Raw genomic sequence first — 20224 nt, 5'->3', positions numbered from 1 at the left:
GGGGTACAACTAGTAAAAGCATTGAAATAAAAACAGAAAATGCTGGAAAAACTCAGCAGGTCTGACAGCTTCGGTTTAGTGAGAAACAGAGTTAACTCTTCGAGTCCAGTATTTTGCGTTTATCTTAGTAAAAGCATTGGTCCTGCCCTAACAGTATATTAATTGAAATGGTTTCAGGGACGGTCAGCATGGTTTTGTGGGAAGATCGTGACTTACTAACTTAATAGAATTTTTTGAGGAAGTATCAAGGAGGATTGATGACGGTAGTGCAGTGGATGTTGTCTACATGGATTTTAGTAAGGCATTTGACAAGGTCCCACATGGCAGACTGGTCAAAAAAGTGAGATCCCATCGGCTACAGGGGAAGGTGGCAAATTGGATCCAAAATTGGCTTAGTGACAGGAAACAAAGGGTAATGGTTGATGGATGTTTTTGCGAATGGAGAAAGGTTTCCAGTGGTGTTCCACAGGGCTCAGTGTTGGGGCCCTTGATGTTTGTTGTATGTATTCATGATTTGGACATAAATGTGGTAAGTATGATTGGGAAATTTGCAGATGACACAAAAATTGGCTGTGTAGTTGATAGTGAAGAGGATAGCTGTTGTCTCCAGAATGATATCAATGGTTTGGTTGAGTGCACAGAAAAGTAGCAAATGGAATTCAATCCAGAAAAGTGTGAGGTAATGCCGTTGGGGAGGACAAGTAAAGCAAGGGAATACTCAATAAACGGGAGGATATTGAGAGAGGTTGAGGAATTGCGAGACCTTGGAGTGCATGCCCACAGGCCCCTGAAGGTGGCAGGACCAGTGGACAAGGAAGTAAAGAAAGCATATGGAATGCTTTCCTTTACTGGATGAGGCGTTGAATACAAAAGGAGGGATGTAATGATGGAACTGTACAAAATGCTGGTTAGGCCACAGCTGGAATTTTGTGCAGAGTTCTGGTCACCACACTGCAGGAAGGACCTAATATCTCTGCAGGGAGTACAGAGGAGATTTATGAGAATGCTGCCAGGGCTTGAAAATTGCAGCTATGAGGAAAGATTAGACAGGCTAGGGTTGCTTTCCTTAGAACAGAAGAGGCTGAGGGATGACCTAATTGAGGTGTACAAAATTATGAGGGGCCTAGATAGGGTAGACAGGAAAGACTTGTTTTCCCAAGCTGAGGGGTTAATTACCAGGGGGCATAGATTTAAGGTGATTGGTAGAAGGATTAGCGGGGACATGAGGAAAAACATTTTTCACGTAGAGGGTGGTAGGTGTCTGGAATTCACTGCCTAAATCAATGGTTGAGGCTGAAACGCTCAACTCATTTAAAAGGTACTTGAATCTGCATCTGAAGTGCTGTAACCTGCAAGGCTACGGATCAGGTACTGGAAAGTGCGATTAAAATGAGCAGCTAGTTCCTTTTTCATCTTTTTCTGGCTGGCACAGATATAATGGGCTGACTGGCCCCTTTCTGTGCTGTAACTTTTCAATGGTTCTAATATTGATTTGAAGCTGCACTGGCCAATCACTTGCTCTTGAAATTAGACACAGCACTGAAAAACCTATAAATGTGTATCATTGGAAAATATGCAGCTCTTCTGAGCTGAGAAAGAAAAGCACAGCAATGATTAACTGCTATCAGACCTTTACAGTGAGAACATAATCAGGAGTGTAGACTAATGTAAAACAAAGTGCATAGCATCATTCTATATCACTGGGTGTATTTAGGGACAACAATATATCAATCCTGGAAAAATACCCTGTTGATTTTGCATATTTATATTTGTTCCACCACATAAGTAGATATGCCTTGAGAGAGTTTTGGCACATTATAGATCTTAAAATGTGTGATGCCATCAACCTCTTCAAACAAAAGTTGTAACTGGTATTTCCTGCCCTGCTTCAGGTCATCCGTGATTACTCAACTCCTCCTCATGAAGAGTTGTCAAGGGACTTGGTCAATAAATTGAAACCAGACATCAGGTATTTCTCTATTTTATTCATCGAGCACTATTTAACCAGCGCCTGCTAAGTATACCAAGAACAAATGTTTTCTATATAACATGAAATAGTTTCTGGTGCCAAATGTTTCAGTTTCAGTTAACAGTTGTTTGGTCATGACCCAGTATTAAAAATTAACAGGTCTGATACACATATATATGTGCCAGTGTATACTATCATGTGCGTATAACAAATATATGTTTCTATATTTCACGGTGTTGTTTATTCCCATAATTATACACAGCTACAAGTGCCATTTTGAATTTATTCAGGAGCCTGCTAAATAGGGAGCACTGTTAGATTGTGATGTAGGTAAAATTTAAAAGGATGCAGCCACTTAAAGGTAAGTAGCTATATGTGCTAAAGTTCCAACAGCTCTTAAAACGGTTCAAAGGCATTTTGATCCATTGGATGCCTATACCAAAGGAGGGGAGAGGACAAAGGCCAAAATTTTCTCCGCTTTTTAAAAAAAAGCTTTTAGGAGGTGGAATCTTTTATAGGTCCCACCCACTTGTGTCAGAGGCACACCCCGCATTGTAATCTTATGGGAAGTGGTCATTTACCAGGCTGCCTCCATTATCACTGTCCAATAGGGGTGGCAGGTGGTAGACAGTCATGGGAGGGCAGTTGAAGGGGCCCCGGGAAGGACAGGCGTGAGCACCTCTAAAGAAGGTGAGTGCTGCTGAGGCAGATGGAGAGGAAAAGAGCACCACAAGATGGAGGCACTCATCTAAAGGTGAAAATGGAGTTCTTTGAATAGTGGCCAGAACCATTTCACGGATCAGTTTTCAGGGGTATGCCTGCAAATTGCTGCTTACAGCCTTTATTTTTCACTTGAATCTGTAAGATATCATAAGCTGGCACTCTGACCTCCCATCGTGAGGCCGTCTCTGATGTGTTGCCAATCTCCCGACACAACAAAGGATTGGTTGGGGGCTGTGCTGTGTGCTGTCAGTAAAATTTCAATGTATTGCCAGCATATTGGATCATTGCCTTTTAAGTACCTTAAGGGTTACCTGCCACTGCTGCTGGGAGCCAGCCTTTGGGAAGAGCACACAAAGGTGGGAACATGCTAGAGAGCTGGCCTGACACGCTGTATTCCAAATTTCTATGTTTTCCTGCCTCCAAAGCTACCTCCAATGGGCTGGAAAAATTTTTTGCCAAAAGGTGCCCAGCAGAGATGAAGTGGTAAAGGAAACCCAATGTGGTGACTCAGTGTAGAGTTTGGAGGCAAATGATGGGAGTGGCTCAGTGCCTGGCTTCTTCTGGCAGAGTAGATTTTCTGTTGCTGAAGGTGTTACAAGGGTTATCCTGGGACTCCCTACCTAAAAGCTTTGGGAGAGTACCTTTACCACACACACTGGAGCGATTCAAGATGGCAGCTCGGCACCACCTTCTGAATGGCAGTTAAGAATGTGTAATTGGCCCATGTCCCATAGATAATTTTTTTAAAATCACTTCTTAGGATCTCTCCCCATAGTGCAGCATATAAGCAGTAGCTCGGAAGATAAATGATGAAAGGGCGCTGAAATGACTGGAGCATGTCTATGGTGGAGTAGACTGCAAATTACAGCAAGTGACACAAATCACACTGCTTCTCTGGTGAGTTGAAGCCTGCTTACACAAGTTCCTTCAATGAATCAAGGAAAGTATGCCTTTGCCCACAGACCCTTCTGGTAATAGAACCATAGAACACTACAGCACAGAAAACAGGCCATTCGGCCCTTCTAGTCTGTGCCGAAATATTATTCCGCTAGTCCCATTGACCTGCACCTAGTCCATAACCCTCCAGACCTCTCCCATCCATGTATCTATCTAATTTATTCTTAAAACTTAAGAGTGAGCCCGTATTTACCACATCAGATGGTAGCTCGTTCCACACTCTCACCACTCTCTGAGTGAAGAAGTTCCCCCTGATGTTCCCCCTAAACCTTTTCCCTTTCACCCTAAAGCCATGTCCTCTCGTGTTTATTTCTCCTAATCTAAGTGGAAAGAGCCTACTTGCATTTACTCTGTCTATACCCCTAATAGTTCTTTATAGTAATGCGCATTCAATGTCTTTCCACGCCTATCCGGACAAACCATTGGATAATAATGTGTGCCTGCCCCGTGGCTGTGCCATCACATTAATCTTTCAAAATAATCTTGGTTGAAAATAACACACAAGTTAATAAAGAGGGTTTTGTGTGTTCTATTCTTTAAGGATTTATTTTTGTTGATGTATTGTTTCTGTCTTCTAGTTTTCTGAATCAGTGCCGTTTGCTCTCAGCAAGTATGGGGAATGCCATAAAGTTCATAAAGAAGGAAATCTCAAATATTTCTAGAAGCATGAGGGAGGATGAGGTAAGAGCACAGTTTTACACTTGAATGTGATACTTTTCTTCCAAGGAATTTAGGTACTTGACAAGAATCCCAGAAATAACCACAAGAGTTGTTTTGTATCGAAGACAGAAAAGGCTTTGCTTTTTTCTTTATTGCTGTAAAGAGACATGCTGTCATAGCTTTTCATCTTGCACTCATCAGGAGAGAATCATAAGAATACCAAATTTCAAGGGGAACAACAGTTTATTCCGCAAGAGAAAAGGGTGCTAATTGGTTGACACATGGGCTTTTACTGATGGAGGTGTTGCCAGGGAAAATGCAACAGGCAACAGTTATTCCCAAGTAAAAACAGAAAATGCTGGAAAAACTCAGCAGGTCTGGCAGAATCTGTGGAGAGAGAAACAGAGTTAATGTTTGGAGTCAGTATGACTCTTCTTCAGCTCTGAATGAGTGAGATTTTCCAGCATTTTCTGTTTTTATTTCAGCTTTCTTGCATCTGTAGTATTTAGCTTTTATTTTAGTTATTCCCTAGCTTTTCAACCCAGGCAAGTCAATTCTGATTGGTCAAGGTGTTGCCATGAGGATTGCCCCATGGAAACGTACCCCAAGCTTTTGCTTAGTTGAAAAAGGTACAATGCCTGGACATGTTCCTTTTGTTTACAGAGGATAGGGCAAAGCGTGTGAATATATGTAACTTAGAGCATGCATAAGTGAGCCCCATTGCGAGCCCAACTGATAACCTTGAATTGGTTGTTCATCTAATTCTTAGCACACTTGGGATTGTCAAATAATTGCTGCCCAATCAGGGAGTCAAAGCTAAAGTTCAATCCAGTATTCTGAATTTTACAAGCACGGGCTGGTTGAATACTGCCAGTACTCTACCTATTGTGAACAGCCGAATGGATGTGCTGTTTGATATAGTCCACCAGTCATTAGGATGTAAGGCTTACATTTTTTTAAGTCATTCATGGGATGTGAGCATCGCTGGTGAGGCTAGCATTTATTGCCCATCCCAAATCGCCATTGAGAAGGTAGTGGTGAGCTGCCTTGAACCGCTGCAGTCCATGTGATGTAGGTACTTCCAGAGTGCTTTTAGGGAGGATGTTCCAGGATTTTGACCCAGAGACAGTGAAGGAACTGCGATATATTTCTAAGTCAGGATGGTGAGTGGCTTGGTGAGGAACTTCCAGGTGGTGGTGTATTGCTGCAGTGCATTTTGTAGATGGTACACGCTACTGCCACTGTGCGTCAATGGTAGAGGGAGTGAATGTTTGTGGATGGGGTGCCAATCAAGCGGGCTGCTTTGTCCCGGATGGTGTCAAGCCTCTTGAGTGTTGTTGTAGCACTCATTCAGGCAAGTGGAGGATATTCCATCACACTCCTGACTTCTGCCTTATAGGTGAAGGACAGGATTTAGGGAGTCAGGAGGTGAGTTACTTGCTTCAGGATTCCAAGCGTCTGACCTGTTCTTGTAGGCACAGTATTCATATGGCTAATCCAGTTCAGTTTCTGGTCGACGGTAACTCCCAAGATGATGTTAGTGTGGGACTCAGTGATGGTAATGCCATTGAACATCATGGGGCAATGGTTAGATTCTCTCTTGTTGGAGATGCTCATTGCCTGGCACTTGTGTGGCACAAATGTTACTTGTCACTTGTCAGCCCAAGCCTGGGCATTGTCCAGATCTTGCCGCATTTGAACATGGATTGCTTCAGTATCTGAGGAGTCATGAATGGTGCTGAACATTGTGCAATCATCAGCGAACATCCCCACTTCTGACCTCATGATGGAAGGAAGGCTGTTGATGAAGCAGCTGAAGATGGTTGTTCCGAGGACACTGACACATACCTGGCATTACACCGGCACTGAAATGCGTACACCATATTACCCATTTGTGTGGGAGGCGGAACATCTTTTTGACTTGACATTAGAGGCATCCTGTTAGTGGAGAACACGATCATGTTGCTACTGCATTGTAGCAGCATGAAATGGCCAGTTTCAACTGTTGCTCAAATTTTTGAGACACCTTATCCTTCCAGGGTAATCTGAAGTAGACTTGGCACTTTTCTGGACCGAAAGTGGCAGCCTTATGCATCTGTTTACATTATTTACAGTGAGCAATGATCTGTTTGGGGTAGCTATTATCCCACAGGATAGCTTTGATGCGCCCTGTTGTGGCATCAAGCTTGCATGGTGAACAAATGGATCTGGCTCTATTTACAAGATAGTCATTAAGGCCAATCTTATAGCATGTAGAGATGTAGGAGTCACAACATGTTTATTGGCCGGTGAAGGTAGGCTTGCGATAGATGGTAGTAGAGAACCCATTAGTGGAGTCCGAGGAAATGGAGCCCATTAGACTGCTCCATTTCAAAGGTGAATTGGAGCATGGGATGGAGCCCATTAAGTTCTTTAATGAAATTCTTACATGTAACTGCAGATTCAAATATAGCAAACGTATCGTCTATGTGTAGGAAATATGCAAGGGGTGGGTTAGTGGCCATCCCTTTCTTGTGGAAACTGACAAAAATGTTTGCGACACCTCCACTAATCAGAGTTCACTTGCTAACCAATTAGCACCCCTTGCTCATACAGTTTAAATTGTGGTTCCCTTTGAAATTTGGTACTTCATTTTTCATTCAGGGGATGTGGGCTTTGCTGGCTGGGTCAGCATTTATTGCCCATCCCTAGTTGCTCTTGGGAAGGTGGTGGTGAGCTCCCTTCTTGAACCGCTGCAGCCCATGTGGTGTAGGTACACCCATAGTGCTGTTAGGAAGGGAGTTCAAGAATTTTGACCCAGAGACAGTGAAGGAACGGCGATATATTTCCAAGTCAGGATGGTGAGTGACTTGGAGAGGAACTTCCAGGTGGTGGTGTTTCCATCTATCTGCTGCCCTTGCCCTTCTAGATGGTAGTGACTGTGGGTTTGGAAGGTGCTGTCTAAGGAGCCTTGGTGAATTCCTGCAGTGCATCTTGTACATGGTACACACTGCTGCTACTGTGCGTCAGTGGTGGAGGGAGTGAATGTTTGTGGATGTGGTGCGAATCAAGCCGACTGCTTTGTCCTGGACGGTGTCCAGCTTCTTGAGTGCTTTGGGAGCTGCACTCATCCAGGCAGGTTGAGGGTATTCCTGACTTGTGCCTTGCAGATGGTGAACAGGCTTTGGGGAGTCAGGAAGTGAGTTACTCGCCGCAGGATTCCTAGCCTCTGACCTGCTCTTGTAGGCACAGTATTAAATGGCTAGCCCAGTTCAGTTTCTGATCAATGGTAACCCCCAGGATGCTGATAGTGGGGGATTCAGTGATGGTGATGCCATTAACGTCAAGGGGCGATGGTTAGATTCTTTCTTGTTAGAGATGGTCATTGCCTGACACAGAGGAGACCAAGCTAGATCATCCACTCGGTACTTCTGACTGAATATTGTAGCAAATGCTTCAGCCTTATCTTTTGCACTGATGTGCTGGGCTCCCCCATCATTGAGGATGGGGATATTTGTGGAGCCTCCTCCTCCAATGAGTTGTTTAATTGTCCACCACCATTCATGACTGGATGTGGCAAGACTGCAGAGCTTAGACCTGATCCATTGGTTGTGGGTTGTGATTCGCTTAGTCCTGTGTTATAGCTTCACCAGGTTTATGCCTCATTTTTAGATATGCCTGGTGCTGCTCCTGGCATGCCCTCCTGCACTCTTCATTGAACCAGGGTTGATCCCCTGACTTGACGGTAATGGTAGAGTGGGGGATATGCCGGGCCATGAGGTTACAGATCATGTTCAAGTACAATTCTGCTGCTGCTGATGGCTCACAGCGCCTCATGGATGAGGCTTAAGTTGCTAGATATGTTCAAAATCTCTCCATTAGCATGGTGGTAGTGCCACACAACACGATGGAGGGTATCTTTAATGTGAAGACAGGACTTTGTCTCCACAACGACTTTGCAGTGGTCACTCCTACCAAAACTGTCATGGACAGATGCATCTGCAGCTGGCAGGTTGGTGAGGATGAGGTCAAGCATGTTTTTCCCTCTTGTTGGTTCCCTCATCACCAGCCACAGACCCAGACTAGCAGCTATGTCCTTTAGGACTTGGACTGCTCGGTCAGCAGTGGTACTACCGAGCCACTCTTGGTGATGGACATTGAATTCCCCCACCGAGATTACATTCTGCACCCTTACCGCCCTGAGTGCTTCCTCCAAGTGGTGTTTAACATGGAGGAGCACTGATTCATCAGCTGAGGGAGGGCGGTACGTGGTAATCAGCAGGAGATTTCCTTGCCATGTTTGACCTAATGCCATGAGACATCATGGGATCCAGAGTCGATGTTGAAGACTCCCAGGCCCAACTGTAAACCGCTGTGCCGTCACCTCTGCTGGGTCTGTCCTGCTGGTGGGACAGGGATGGTAATGGTGATAGTGGTGTCTGGGACATTATCTGTAAGATATGATTCTGTGAGGATGACTATGTCAGGCTGTTGTTTGACGAGTCTGTGAGACAGCTCTCCCAATTTTGGTATTAGGTCCCAAATGTTAGTGAGGAGGATTTTTCAAGGTTAACAATGCTGAGTTTGCCATTGTCATTTCCGATGCCTAAGCGGAAGCCAGGTGGTCTGTCCAATTTCATTCCTTTTTTGAGACTTTGTCATGGTTTGATACGACTTCATGGCTTGCTAGGCCATTTCAGAGGGCATTTAAGACTCAACCACATTTGCTGTGTGTTTGGAGTCAGATATAGACCAGACCAAGTGAGGATGGCAGATTTCCTTCCCTAAAGCACATTCCTCAGGGTAGTGTCCTAGGCCCAAACAACTTCAGCTGCTTCATCAATGACCTTCCTTCCATCATAAGGTCAGAAGTGGGGATGTTCGCTGATGATTGCACAATGTTCAGCACCATTCGCGACTCCTCAGATACTGAAACAGTCCATGTCCAAATACATCAAGACCTGCACAAGATCCAGGCTTGGGCTGACAAGTGACAAGTAACATTCACGCCACACAAGTGTCAGGCATTGACCATCTCTAACAAGAGAGAATCCAACTATCGCTCCTTGATGTTCAATGGCATCACCATCACTGAATCTCCCACTATCAACATCCTGGGGGTTACCATTGACCAGAAACTAAACTGGACTAGCCATTTAATACTGTGCCTACAAGAGCAGGTCAGAGGCTAGGAATCCTGCAACAAGTAACTCACCTCTTGACTCCCTAAAGCCTATCCACCATCTACAAGGCACAAGGCAGGAGTGTGATGGAATACTCCCCACTTTGCTGAATGAGTACAACTCCTACAACACTGAAGAAGCTGGACACCGTCCAGGACAATACAATCCGCTTGATTGGCACCATATCCACAAACATTCACTCCCTCCAACACCGATGCACAATAGCAGCAGTGTGTACCATCTACAAGGTGCACTGGAGGAACTCACCAAGGCTCCTTAGACAGCACCTTCCAAATCCACGATCACTACCATCTAGAAGGACAAGGGCAGCAGACAGATGGGAACACCACACCTGGAAGTTTCCCTCCAATTCACTCAACCTGACTTAGGAATATATTGCCATTTCTTCACTCTTGCTGGGTCAAAATCCTGGAACTCCCTTCCTAACAGCACTGTGGATGTACCTACACCACATGGACTGCAGCGGTTCAAGAAGGAAGCTCACCACCACCTTGTCAAGGGCAACTAAGGATGGGCAATAAATGCTGGCCCAGCCAGCAAAGCCCACATTCCATGAATAAATTTTTTAAAATGGTGAACCAGATGGGTTTCATGGTCATCATTGGAGTTTTAATTCCAGATTTTTATTGAACTCAAATTCTACCATCTGCCGTGGCAGGATTCGAACCCAGGTCCCCAGAGCATTACCCTGGGCATCTGGGTTACTTGTACAGCTACAATACCACTATGCCATCACCTCCCCCGAATTCTTGTGATTCTGTCTTGAGTGCAAGATGAAAAGCTTTAACAGTATGCCTCTTTTTACAGACAAATGACTGTTTAATTTCAGAAGGGGAAGGAAAAGAAAAACTTAATTCAATAGGAATTGACTTTATGCTAAGTGCTTATTTAATGCTGATTCACTCGTGAAAAGTAGGTCCAATTGTAACCCTGACTGAACTTTTAGTCTGCAAGTATGTGCAGAGTTCCAATATCACCTTAACATCATGCTAATATGCTATGTCCTTTTAAAACTTTGTCTGAGATACTTCACTGTAACAACTTGATTCAAATTTTTCACTCTTTTTGAGAGTTTTATAACGCACTTGGCACAACCTCCCTTGTGAACAAAGGGTCTTTGATAAGAATAGGAAAGAAAAAATAATTGCCTGGCTATCATTAGCAAGGAAGTTCTACACTCTACCTTTCTAAACTCTGCAAAACCTAACATAATTCAGAAAAATAATAGTTTATACTTAATTCTTGATTGATACTCTGATTCCCTTCAAAACCGCCTGGGATTGATACATGCTTGAAGAAAGTATCGAAGAAATCTGAAACATTTCTTAGGTCGCAGTCTGGTGTTTGCATAACTGAACAGGATCCTAAACCCAGAACCTTCACTTCTTGCATTTGTTTAAGTTACATATTATTGTAAGTAATATAGCTTGTTAAAATAACTTGCCTTTGAAATTTAACTATTAAGTTCAATGAGAGTTTGAAACATTTTGTCAGTGAGCAGAAAACACATATTTAAATAGCACTGTTACCTTTTGAAGAATTTAACAGCAAAGTTGTAATTTCAGTAGATATCTAGCCTTTACCTCCTTTACCTCAAGTTGGCAGAGTATTTTGGTGGACATTAACTGCAATGTAGTAACATATTTAGGGTCCTGTTCTGATATAATATTGAAACCATCAATAGGCCTTGATAGCACATTTTATGAGTAATTAATAGTTCCCATGCAGTGATCTCTTAATGCAGTGGAGAAAAATAGTTTGCTTTCTTAGTTTTTCTAATTTGTTTACATGAAGAAAATTTAAACCCTTTGATGATCGACAGGCCCAGGGATCAGAACAGATGAGTGGAAAGGCCATTTAGCCCATCAAGCTCATCAGTGGCCTGACTTTATTAGTCTTTTCCTGTATGTACCCAGAAGATGCACTTTGACCAGCTGGCACCAGGCTACTCTGTAAAGGGGCGTGTGTTGGCAGATCATATTTTCAGAGTAAACATATTCTCTATTTTTGTCAGGAGAAGTTGCCAAAAGACAAGTATCTTTTCCTGTAACACTATTCCAACTGCTGTAACTGGTTCGCCTAAGCTGAATGATTCATTCTTCAGCTGGAGTATTTTTCAAGTGAGGAGAGCCCTCAAGTTTGGAACATTGCTTTTCACCATTTTCTGAGCCCACTCTGAGTTACCTGGTGGCATGATGTCGAAAGTACAGGATCCCTCTCTTCCTGCTGAGGTGGTTTGGTGCCTTGCTACTTTTTTTTATGTATGTTGATAGGTTGCTTAAAATCTTCAAGTCTGTTTGGCTTTGTGATATCTTTGAAGGAAGTTCTAGATGGGCTGCACCAGGAGCAACTAATGCTGCCGTCTCTATTACTTTCCTCGTGCAAGATCTATTCTTTCTTACTCTATCTTAAATATCCAAAAAAAACAAAATATTTATAAAGTCACCTGTTGTATTACTTCTAGGCGAAGGAAATGCTATTGAATTGTATAGATAAATACGTAAATGAGAAGATTCACCTGGCTGCCAAAGCCATATCGAAATCAGCGTCTGAGAAAATTAATGATGGTGATGTAATTCTGGTGTATGGATGGTAAGATATATTAGAACTGTTGAGTTGTTTAAATTATTGATCCCTCTTCAGTGATTATCTAATACTATAGCACAGTAGCTACAAGAGAAATTGTTGCCCAAAAAGATACAGTGGTTACATACAAAAACTGGCCTAATTTTTAAAAGTTTCTGTTCATTGTAGTCTGGAGACCTGTGTTTTTTTTGACATTTGCATACTTTGTGTACAGTACACAAATAGATGTGTATCCTCCATGTCACTGAGTATTACTGTTTACTTGGGAACAGGTCAGCATTTTTTTGGGAGATGGGCTGCCATTGTTGGGGTGGGAAAATAATGTATGACGTGAGGGGAACTTTACTCTGCAAATTGGAAATATCGAAAAAGATTGCTTGATCTGAGCAAAGTTAATTAAACTTTCTTGAAAATAACAGGGTGGAACCATAGGACAATATAGTGCAGGAGATTATTCAACCTATCATTCCCGTGCATCATATTCTGTAGTATCTCTGAATTGTAAATCATGGCATGATGTTTCAAATTGCACTCGCTATTTGAAGACATTTTATTTTTTTCTTTCTCAGCTCTTCTTTAGTGAGCTCTATTCTTTGTGATGCCCACAAGGCAAAAAAATTCAGAGTTGTAGTGGTGGACAGCAGGCCCAAACTGGAAGGAAGAGAGATGCTCCGGAGACTAGTACGGAGTGGGATTCGCTGCACTTACGTTCTGATTAGTGCTGTGTCCTATATTCTGCCTGAGGTATGTTTGTAAATTCCCTTTAACACCTGTTTGCCTGTCGCTTAAAAGTTGACTACCTCTTCAGCTTAGGATGTCCTGCCTGTTTTGAAAATCAAATAATTTTTTACGCTCCAGTACGTAGGATCATAAGGAACTGTGCAATTGAAAAATACTTTGTTTTGTTTTATCCAATTTGGTTCTTCAAGTGGCAATGTGACATTGTTTGGGTATGAACTGGAAGGACCACTGGAGCTGAAACATACAGATGGAGAGGTGTAGAAAAAAAAAATTATAAATAGAAATGCAAAGGCAAAATACTGTGAATGTTGGAAATCTGGCATGAAAACAAAATATGCTGGAAATACTCAGTAGGCCTGGCAGCATCTGTGAAGAGGGAAAGAGTTAATGTTTTAGGTTGTGACCTTTCATCATCAATATATATGTTACATATATACAGCAAAAGTAAGAAAGAAACACATGTGGTGCAGAACAGAGAGACTTGTAGAATAAGGGAGACAGAAATAAGGTTGATCGATAGATAACAGGAGAGAATGTAGCTGAAAGCCATAGGCAGAGGAAAACAGGACATGCCGTAGAAGTCGGGGAAAGAGTTATGGAATTAGAGAGTGGGAAAATCAGTAAAGAGAGAATTTATTTTTCAAATTTAATTTCTAAATAATGGCGCAACAGGTCAATTAGGGCAAATTTAAAATGCAACAACATTGAGACTGCTGGATCAACTTACACATTTTTCTACTATCTTCAAGATGTATGTTACACATCTGAAATTACAGAAGAAATGGTAAGATCCAAATTAGATGCACAATTTTTGGTGGCTGAAAAAGTTTGCTTAAGGTTTGAGTAGTGCCCAGAAAGTTCTTGCTATAGCTTTTCTTGTACTGCAAATGGCTAATTGAGCTGCTCGTATATTTTTGACTTTGTGAAGTGGTATTTAGTCAATCCTAGACTTCCATTAAACTATTCAATTTTATTTCCTACACAGGTCTCTAAGGTGTTCCTGGGAGCCCACGCCCTTCTGGCTAATGGCTATGTAATGTCACGTGTGGGAACATCACAGATAGCACTTGTGGCAAAAGCATACAATGTACCAGTCCTGGTCTGCTGTGAAACACACAAGTTTTCTGAAAGAGTTCAGACAGATTCATTTGTTTCGAATGAACTGGGTAGGTTTTATGCTTTTTTTCCCTTTTGAACAATTATAATTTTGAATAAAGGAGAAAGGCATTAATAAAGTTACAGGATTTGTGTTAAATGAAGGCACATTGATATGGCCTTATTCACAACTGTTTGTGGGGACAAAAAATAGACCCTTGCCCATTCTGTTGAAAAACGATAACTGATTTTTCTTTTTAAAAGGAAGCTATTACTATTGAATGCCAACTTAACCAGAGTCATCATTTGTGATCTTAAAGCAAAATTCTATGTCAGCCTTCTGGTACTAGCAGTGAAAGCGGAGTTAGTGATGGAGGTTGCTGAGGGCTGAAGGTGAATATGAAAATGTTTTAGTACCTGGCCATAGTGACATTCAAAGTTCTTTTTTCACCCTGATCAGGAGCAAGCCATAGCATGGTAAAATAAAGTGGCTCATTTAGGCATCATTTATGAAGTAGAGTGGTTTTCCCGCAAAATACTTCTGCCTATACTGAAGTACAATAATATTGAACAACTCTCTGTTCCCATAGTTTGGTCTGTTATGTTATTGGACAGAGTATAAAAAACAGCAAAGAATAGCTAAAAGATTAAAAAGGAGGGAAAAATTAGAGTACGAGAGAAAGCTAGCTAGAAATATAAAGGCAGATAATAAGACTTTCTAAAGCTATTTAAAAAAGAAAAGAGTTAACAAAGTGAGCGTTGGTCTTATAGAAAGTGAATCTGGAGAATTAATCATAGAAAATAAGGAGGTTGCAGATGAATTGAACAGGTATTTTGCATTGGTCTTCGCTATAGAGGGTATAAGTAACACCCCTGCTTCTGTTATACAGGGCATTGGTGACATCACATCTGGAGTACTCTGGACAGTATTGGTCTCCTTATTTAAGGAAGGTTGTAAATGCACTGGAAGCGGCTGGAAATAGCTATATATTAGAAAATGGGAGGGAAGAACTCAAGAAAATTACAATCACCAAGGAAGTGGTACTGAGTAAATGGTTGGAGCTATGGGCAAACAAGTCCCTGGGTCCTGATGGACTTCATCCTAGGGACTTAAAAGAAGTGGCTAGCGAGATAGTTGATGTGTTGGTTTTAATTTTACAAAATTCCCTAGATTTGGGGAAGGTTCCATCAGATTGGAAAATAGTGATTGTAACTCCTTTACTCAAAAAGGGAGGGAGACGGAAAACAGGAAACTACAGGCCAATTAACTTAGCATCTGTCATAGGGAAAATGATAGAAGCTATCATTAAAGACTTTATAGCAGGGAAATTAGAAAAATTCAAGGTAATCAGGCAGAGTCAACATGGTTTTGTGAAAGGGAACTCATGTTTAATCAATTTATTGGAGTTCTTTGAAGGAGTCACATGTGCTGTGGGTAAAGGGGAACCAATGGATGTATCGTACTTAGATTCCCAGAAGGCATTTGACAAGTGCCAAATCAAAGGTTATTGCAGAAAATCAAAGCTCATGGTGTAGGGGGTAACATATTGGCATGGATAAAAGATTGGCTAGCTAACAGGAAATAGAGATAGGCATAAATGGGTCATTTTCTGGTTGGCAAGTTGTAACAGGTGGTGTGACACGGGGGTCAGTGCTGGGGCCTCAAATTTTTATAATTTATTTAATTGGCTTGGATGAAGACACCAAAGGCATCATTGCTAAATTTGCTGATGACACAAAGATAGGAAAGTAAGTTGTGAAGAGGACACAAGGAAGCTACAAAGGGATATAGATAGGTTAAGTGAGTGGGCAAAGATCTGGCAAATGGAGTATAATGCGGGAAAATGTGAAATTATCTTGTGGCAGGAAGAATTAAAAAAGAAGGATATTATCTAAATGAGAAGAATTGCAGAGCTCTGAGATTCAGAGGGATCTGGGTATCCTAGTGCATGAATCACACAAAGGTAATATGCAGGTATAGCAAGTAATTAGGAAAGCTAATAAAATGTTATCATTTATTGTGAGGGGAATTGAATACAAAAGTAGTGAGGTTATGCTTCTGTTATACAGGGCGTTGGTGAGATCACATCTGGGAGTACTCTGGACAGTATTGGTCTCCTTATTTAAGGAAGGATGTAACTGCACTGGAAACAGTTCAGAGAAGGTTTACTTGACTAATACCTGGAATGGGTGGGTTGTCTAATGAGGTAAGTTTGGACAGGCTAGGCTTGTATCCACTGGAGTTTAGAAGAGTAAGAGATTATCCATTTGAAATATATAAGATTCTGAGGGGTCTTGACAGGGTGGATATGGAGAGGATGTTTCCTCTTGTAGAACTAGGGGCCATTTTTAAATAATAAAAGATCGCCCATTTAAGACAAAGATGAGGAGAAATTTCTTCTTTGAGGGTCATGAGTCTTTGGGATTCTCTTCCTCAAAAGGTGGTTGAGGCAGGGTCTTTGAATATTTTTAAGGCAGAAGTAGATAGATTCTTGATAAACAAGGGGGTGAAAGGTTATCGGGGGTAGGCGGGAATGTGGAGTTGAGGTTACAATCAGATCAGCCATGATCTTATTGAATGGCACAGCAGGCTTGAAGGGCTGAGTGGCCTACTCCTGCCTCCTAATTCGTATGTTCATATTATATGCTCTACTTCAAGTTGTAGTTTGTGGATTACTGCACAATAATTCTCACATAAAATATTTTCTGACTGTCAAAATAAGATCGCTGTAGTGTGCATTCACTTTCAGACCTGAGATTGAATCCTGCTGACAATGTTTGAATGACATTTTATTACTAAGTTTTCAGCTCTGCTTGTGCTAAAAGTAACATTTGTGTCACACAAGTGCCAGGCAATGATCATCTCCAACAAAAGAGAATCTAATCATCGCCACTGGACATTCAATGGCATCACCATCACTGAATCCCCCTCACTATCAGCATCCTGGGGGGTTACCATTGACCAGAATCTGAACTGGACCAGTCATATAAATACTGTGGCTACAAGAGCAGGTCAGAGGCTAGGAATCCTGCAGCATGTAACTCACCTCCTGACTCCCCAAAGTCTGTCCACCATCTACAAGGCACAAGTCAGGATGGAATGCTCACCTCTTGCCTGGATGAGTGCAGCTCCCACAACATGCAATAAGCTTGACAGCAACTAGGACATAGCAGCCCATTTGATTGGCACTTCATCCACCACTGACGCATAGTGGCAGCAGTGTGTACCATCTACAAGATGCACTACAGCAACTCACCAAGCATCCTTAGACAGCACCTTCCAAACCCACAACCACTACCATCTAGAAGGACAAGGGCAGCAGATACATGGGAACACCACCACCTGGAAGTTCCTTTCCAATCCACTCATCATCCTGACTTGGAAATATGTCGCCACTTCTTCACTGTCGCTGGGTCAAAATCCTGGAACTCCCTCCCTAACAGCACTGTGGATGTACCTACGCCAGAGGAACTGCAGAGGTTCAAGAAAGCAGCTCACCACTGCCTTCTCGAGGGCAATTAGGGATGGGCAATAAATGCTGGTCTAGAAAGTGACGCCCATGTTCCATGATTGGATATAAAAAAAACAAGCCTAATACTACGGTAGTTTACACAAAGTCCTTACTTTAACTCACCCCGCTTAACATTTTTTAGCTTTAACATTGTTTAGTTTTTAGGGCATTTCTTTCGATTTGCATTGTCATTTTCAGTTTTATATTATCTGCACTCTGCCCCTGCACTCTGGGCCATCTGCCACCGCAGTCACCAGAGGCTCAGGCTGCAAGGAGAGAGTGAGGTGTGAGATTCAGGAGCAGGAGCGCAGGGGAGGGAAGTTGCCTAGCCGCTGGGAGGGTGATGAAGTGTGAGTAACCAGGAATGGGATTGGTGAGGCCGAGGGAATGTGGACCCCAGCTTGATCTGAACAGCACCCCCTCCCCCACACAGCCTCACCTGTGGCCACCCCCACCACCTCTGCTCCATCTGTGGCCATCCCACCACGGCTCCATCCACAGCTTGGGGCAGGGACTCTGCCCCCTGCAAACTGTCAGGAAGGGGTTCATACTCTGAAGCAAGAGAAATAGACAGAATGGGAAAGGAGAGAAAGATGGAGACAGATCGCAAAGGAGAGAGTGTGTAAGATTTTGGGGTTTGGGGCCACAGATACCTAAATAGGCAGTCGACTAGTCCTAAGTAATTTTAAGATGGTTTGTTAAGTTGATTAAGAAACAACAGTTTAGAAATTATATGTTAACTAAATACACAGAAAAAGAACTATACAACCCGTAATAGCTTGTGATAACAGCATTCTGCTCTCTAGTCCAAGTATTAGGAACCTCTTCCCTCAATCTCTCGATCTTCATCCTCCTCCTCTGGTCCATCTTCCATGTGAAGAAGGCAGCTGCCCATGAGCTTATGTGCCACCCTGCTCGAGGTCAACGTTTTAGTTAACATCTTGCTGAGGATCATACCCTGACTCTTTCTAAACACATAGATTGCATAGATAAGGGGGTACACAAGACACTATTCTATCAGCTTAGGAATGTCAACATGGCAGCTTGAACGACTGTTTAGAGGTCTAAGTGTTTAGAAATCCTCTTTCCAGAGACAGAATCAGTGCTGCTTGGCTAATCCCTTAAAATGCTGAAAATACCTGCTTATTAAAGACCCCAATTTCTTACAAGAGAGCGAGACAGAGTGGGAAAGGGGAAAGAGAGCGAGAGACGGAGTGGGAAAGGGGAAAGAGAGCGAGAGAGAGAGACAGAGTGGGAAAAGAGAGCGAGAGAGAGAGAGACAGAGTGGGAAAAGAGAGTGAAAGAGAGAGACAATGGGAAAGAGAGCAAGAGAGAAGACGGTGTGGGAAAGAGAACGAGAGAGAGATGGAGTGGGAAAGAGAGCAAGAGACAGAGTGGGAAAGGGGAAAGAGAGCGAGAGACAGAGTGGGGAAGGGGAAAGAGAGCGAGAGACAGAGTGGGAAAGGGGAAAGAGAGCGAGAGACAGAGTGGGGAAGGGGAAAGAGAGCGAGAGACAGAGTGGGAAAGGGGAAAGAGAGCGAGAGACAGAGTGGGGAAGGGGAAAGAGAGCGAGAGACGGAGTGGGGAAGGGGAAAGAGAGCGAGAGACAGTGGGGAAGGGGAGAGAGAGCGAGAGACGGAGTGGGGAAGGGGAGACAGAGCGAGAGACGGAGTGGGGAAGGGGAAAGAGAACGAGAGACAGTGGGGAAGGGGAGAAAGAGCGAGAGACGGAGTGGGGAAGGGGAGAGAGAGCGAGAGACGGAGTGGGGAAGGGGAAAGAGAGCAAGAGACGGAGTGGGGAAGGGGAGAGAGAGCGAGAGACAGTGGGGGAGGGGAAAGAGAGCGATAGACAGAGTGGGGAAGGGGAAAGAACGAGAGATGGAGTGGGGAAGGGGAAAGAGCGAGAGACGGTGTGGGAAAGGGGAAAGAGAGCGAGAGACGGAGTGGGGAAGGGGAAAGAGAGCGAGAGATGGAGTGGGGAAGGGGAAAGAGAGCGAGAGACGGAGTGGGGAAGGGGAAAGAGAGCGAGAGACGGAATGGGGAAGGGGAAAGAGCGAGAGAGAGACAGAGTGGGAAAAGAGAGAGAGAGACGGAGTGGGAAAGAGCAAAGATGCGAGAGATGGAGTTGGAAAGGGGAAAGAGTGAGAGAGAGACAGAGTGGGAAAGAGAGTGAGAGAGGCGGAGTGGGAAAGAGAGCGAGAGAGAGAGACAATGGGAAAGAGAGCGAGAGACAGAGTGGGGAAGGGGAAAGAAAGCAAGAGATGGAGTGGGAAAGGGGAGAGAGAGTGAGAGACAGTGGGGGAGGGGAAAGAGAGCGATAGACAGATTGGGGAAGGGGAAAGAATGAGAGACGGAGTGGGGAAGGGGAAAGAGCGAGAGACGGTGTGGGAAAGGGGAAAGAGAGCGAGAGACGGAGTGGGGAAGGGGAAAGAGAGCGAGAGACGGAGTGGGGAAGGGGAAAGAGAGCGAGAGACGGTGTGGGAAAGGGGAAAGAGAGCGAGAGACGGAGTGGGAAAGGGGAAAGAGAGCGAGAGACGGTGTGGGAAAGGGGAAAAAGAGCGAGAGAAGGAGTGGGGAAGGGGAAAGAGAGCGAGAGACGGAGTGGGGAAGGGGAAAGAGAGCACGAGAGACAGAGTGGGAAAAGAGAGCGAGAGAGAGAGACGGAGGAGGAAAGAGCAAGAGACAGAGTGGGAAAGGGGAAAGAAAGCAGGAGATGGAGTGGGAAAGGGGAAAGAGAGTGAGAGAGAGACGGAGTGGAAAGAGAGTGAGAGACGGAGTGGGAAAGGGGTAAGAAAGCGA

General features: G+C 43.5%; 1 protein-coding gene across 3 annotated transcripts in view; it reads left to right on the top strand.

Moving 5' to 3' along the window:
* The window catches only part of eif2b4 (eukaryotic translation initiation factor 2B, subunit 4 delta), a 62866-nt gene that overhangs the window by 37676 nt on the left and 4966 nt on the right, over positions 1 to 20224 (top strand). For all 3 annotated transcript variants that reach the window (XM_078542327.1, XM_078542325.1, XM_078542326.1), the window contains 5 exons: positions 1893 to 1969; positions 4228 to 4330; positions 11957 to 12084; positions 12648 to 12822; positions 13805 to 13985. In XM_078542327.1, coding sequence (XP_078398453.1) covers positions 1893 to 1969; positions 4228 to 4330; positions 11957 to 12084; positions 12648 to 12822; positions 13805 to 13985 — 664 coding nt within the window. The remainder of the gene's footprint in view (positions 1 to 1892; positions 1970 to 4227; positions 4331 to 11956; positions 12085 to 12647; positions 12823 to 13804; positions 13986 to 20224) is intronic.

The sequence above is a fragment of the Cetorhinus maximus genome, chromosome 5, assembly GCF_964194155.1.
Source record: "Cetorhinus maximus chromosome 5, sCetMax3.hap1.1, whole genome shotgun sequence".
Taxonomy (NCBI): Eukaryota; Metazoa; Chordata; class Chondrichthyes; order Lamniformes; family Cetorhinidae; genus Cetorhinus; species Cetorhinus maximus.
The sequence above is the reverse complement of the archived record's forward strand: the minus strand, read 5'-3'. Positions and strand labels throughout refer to the sequence as shown.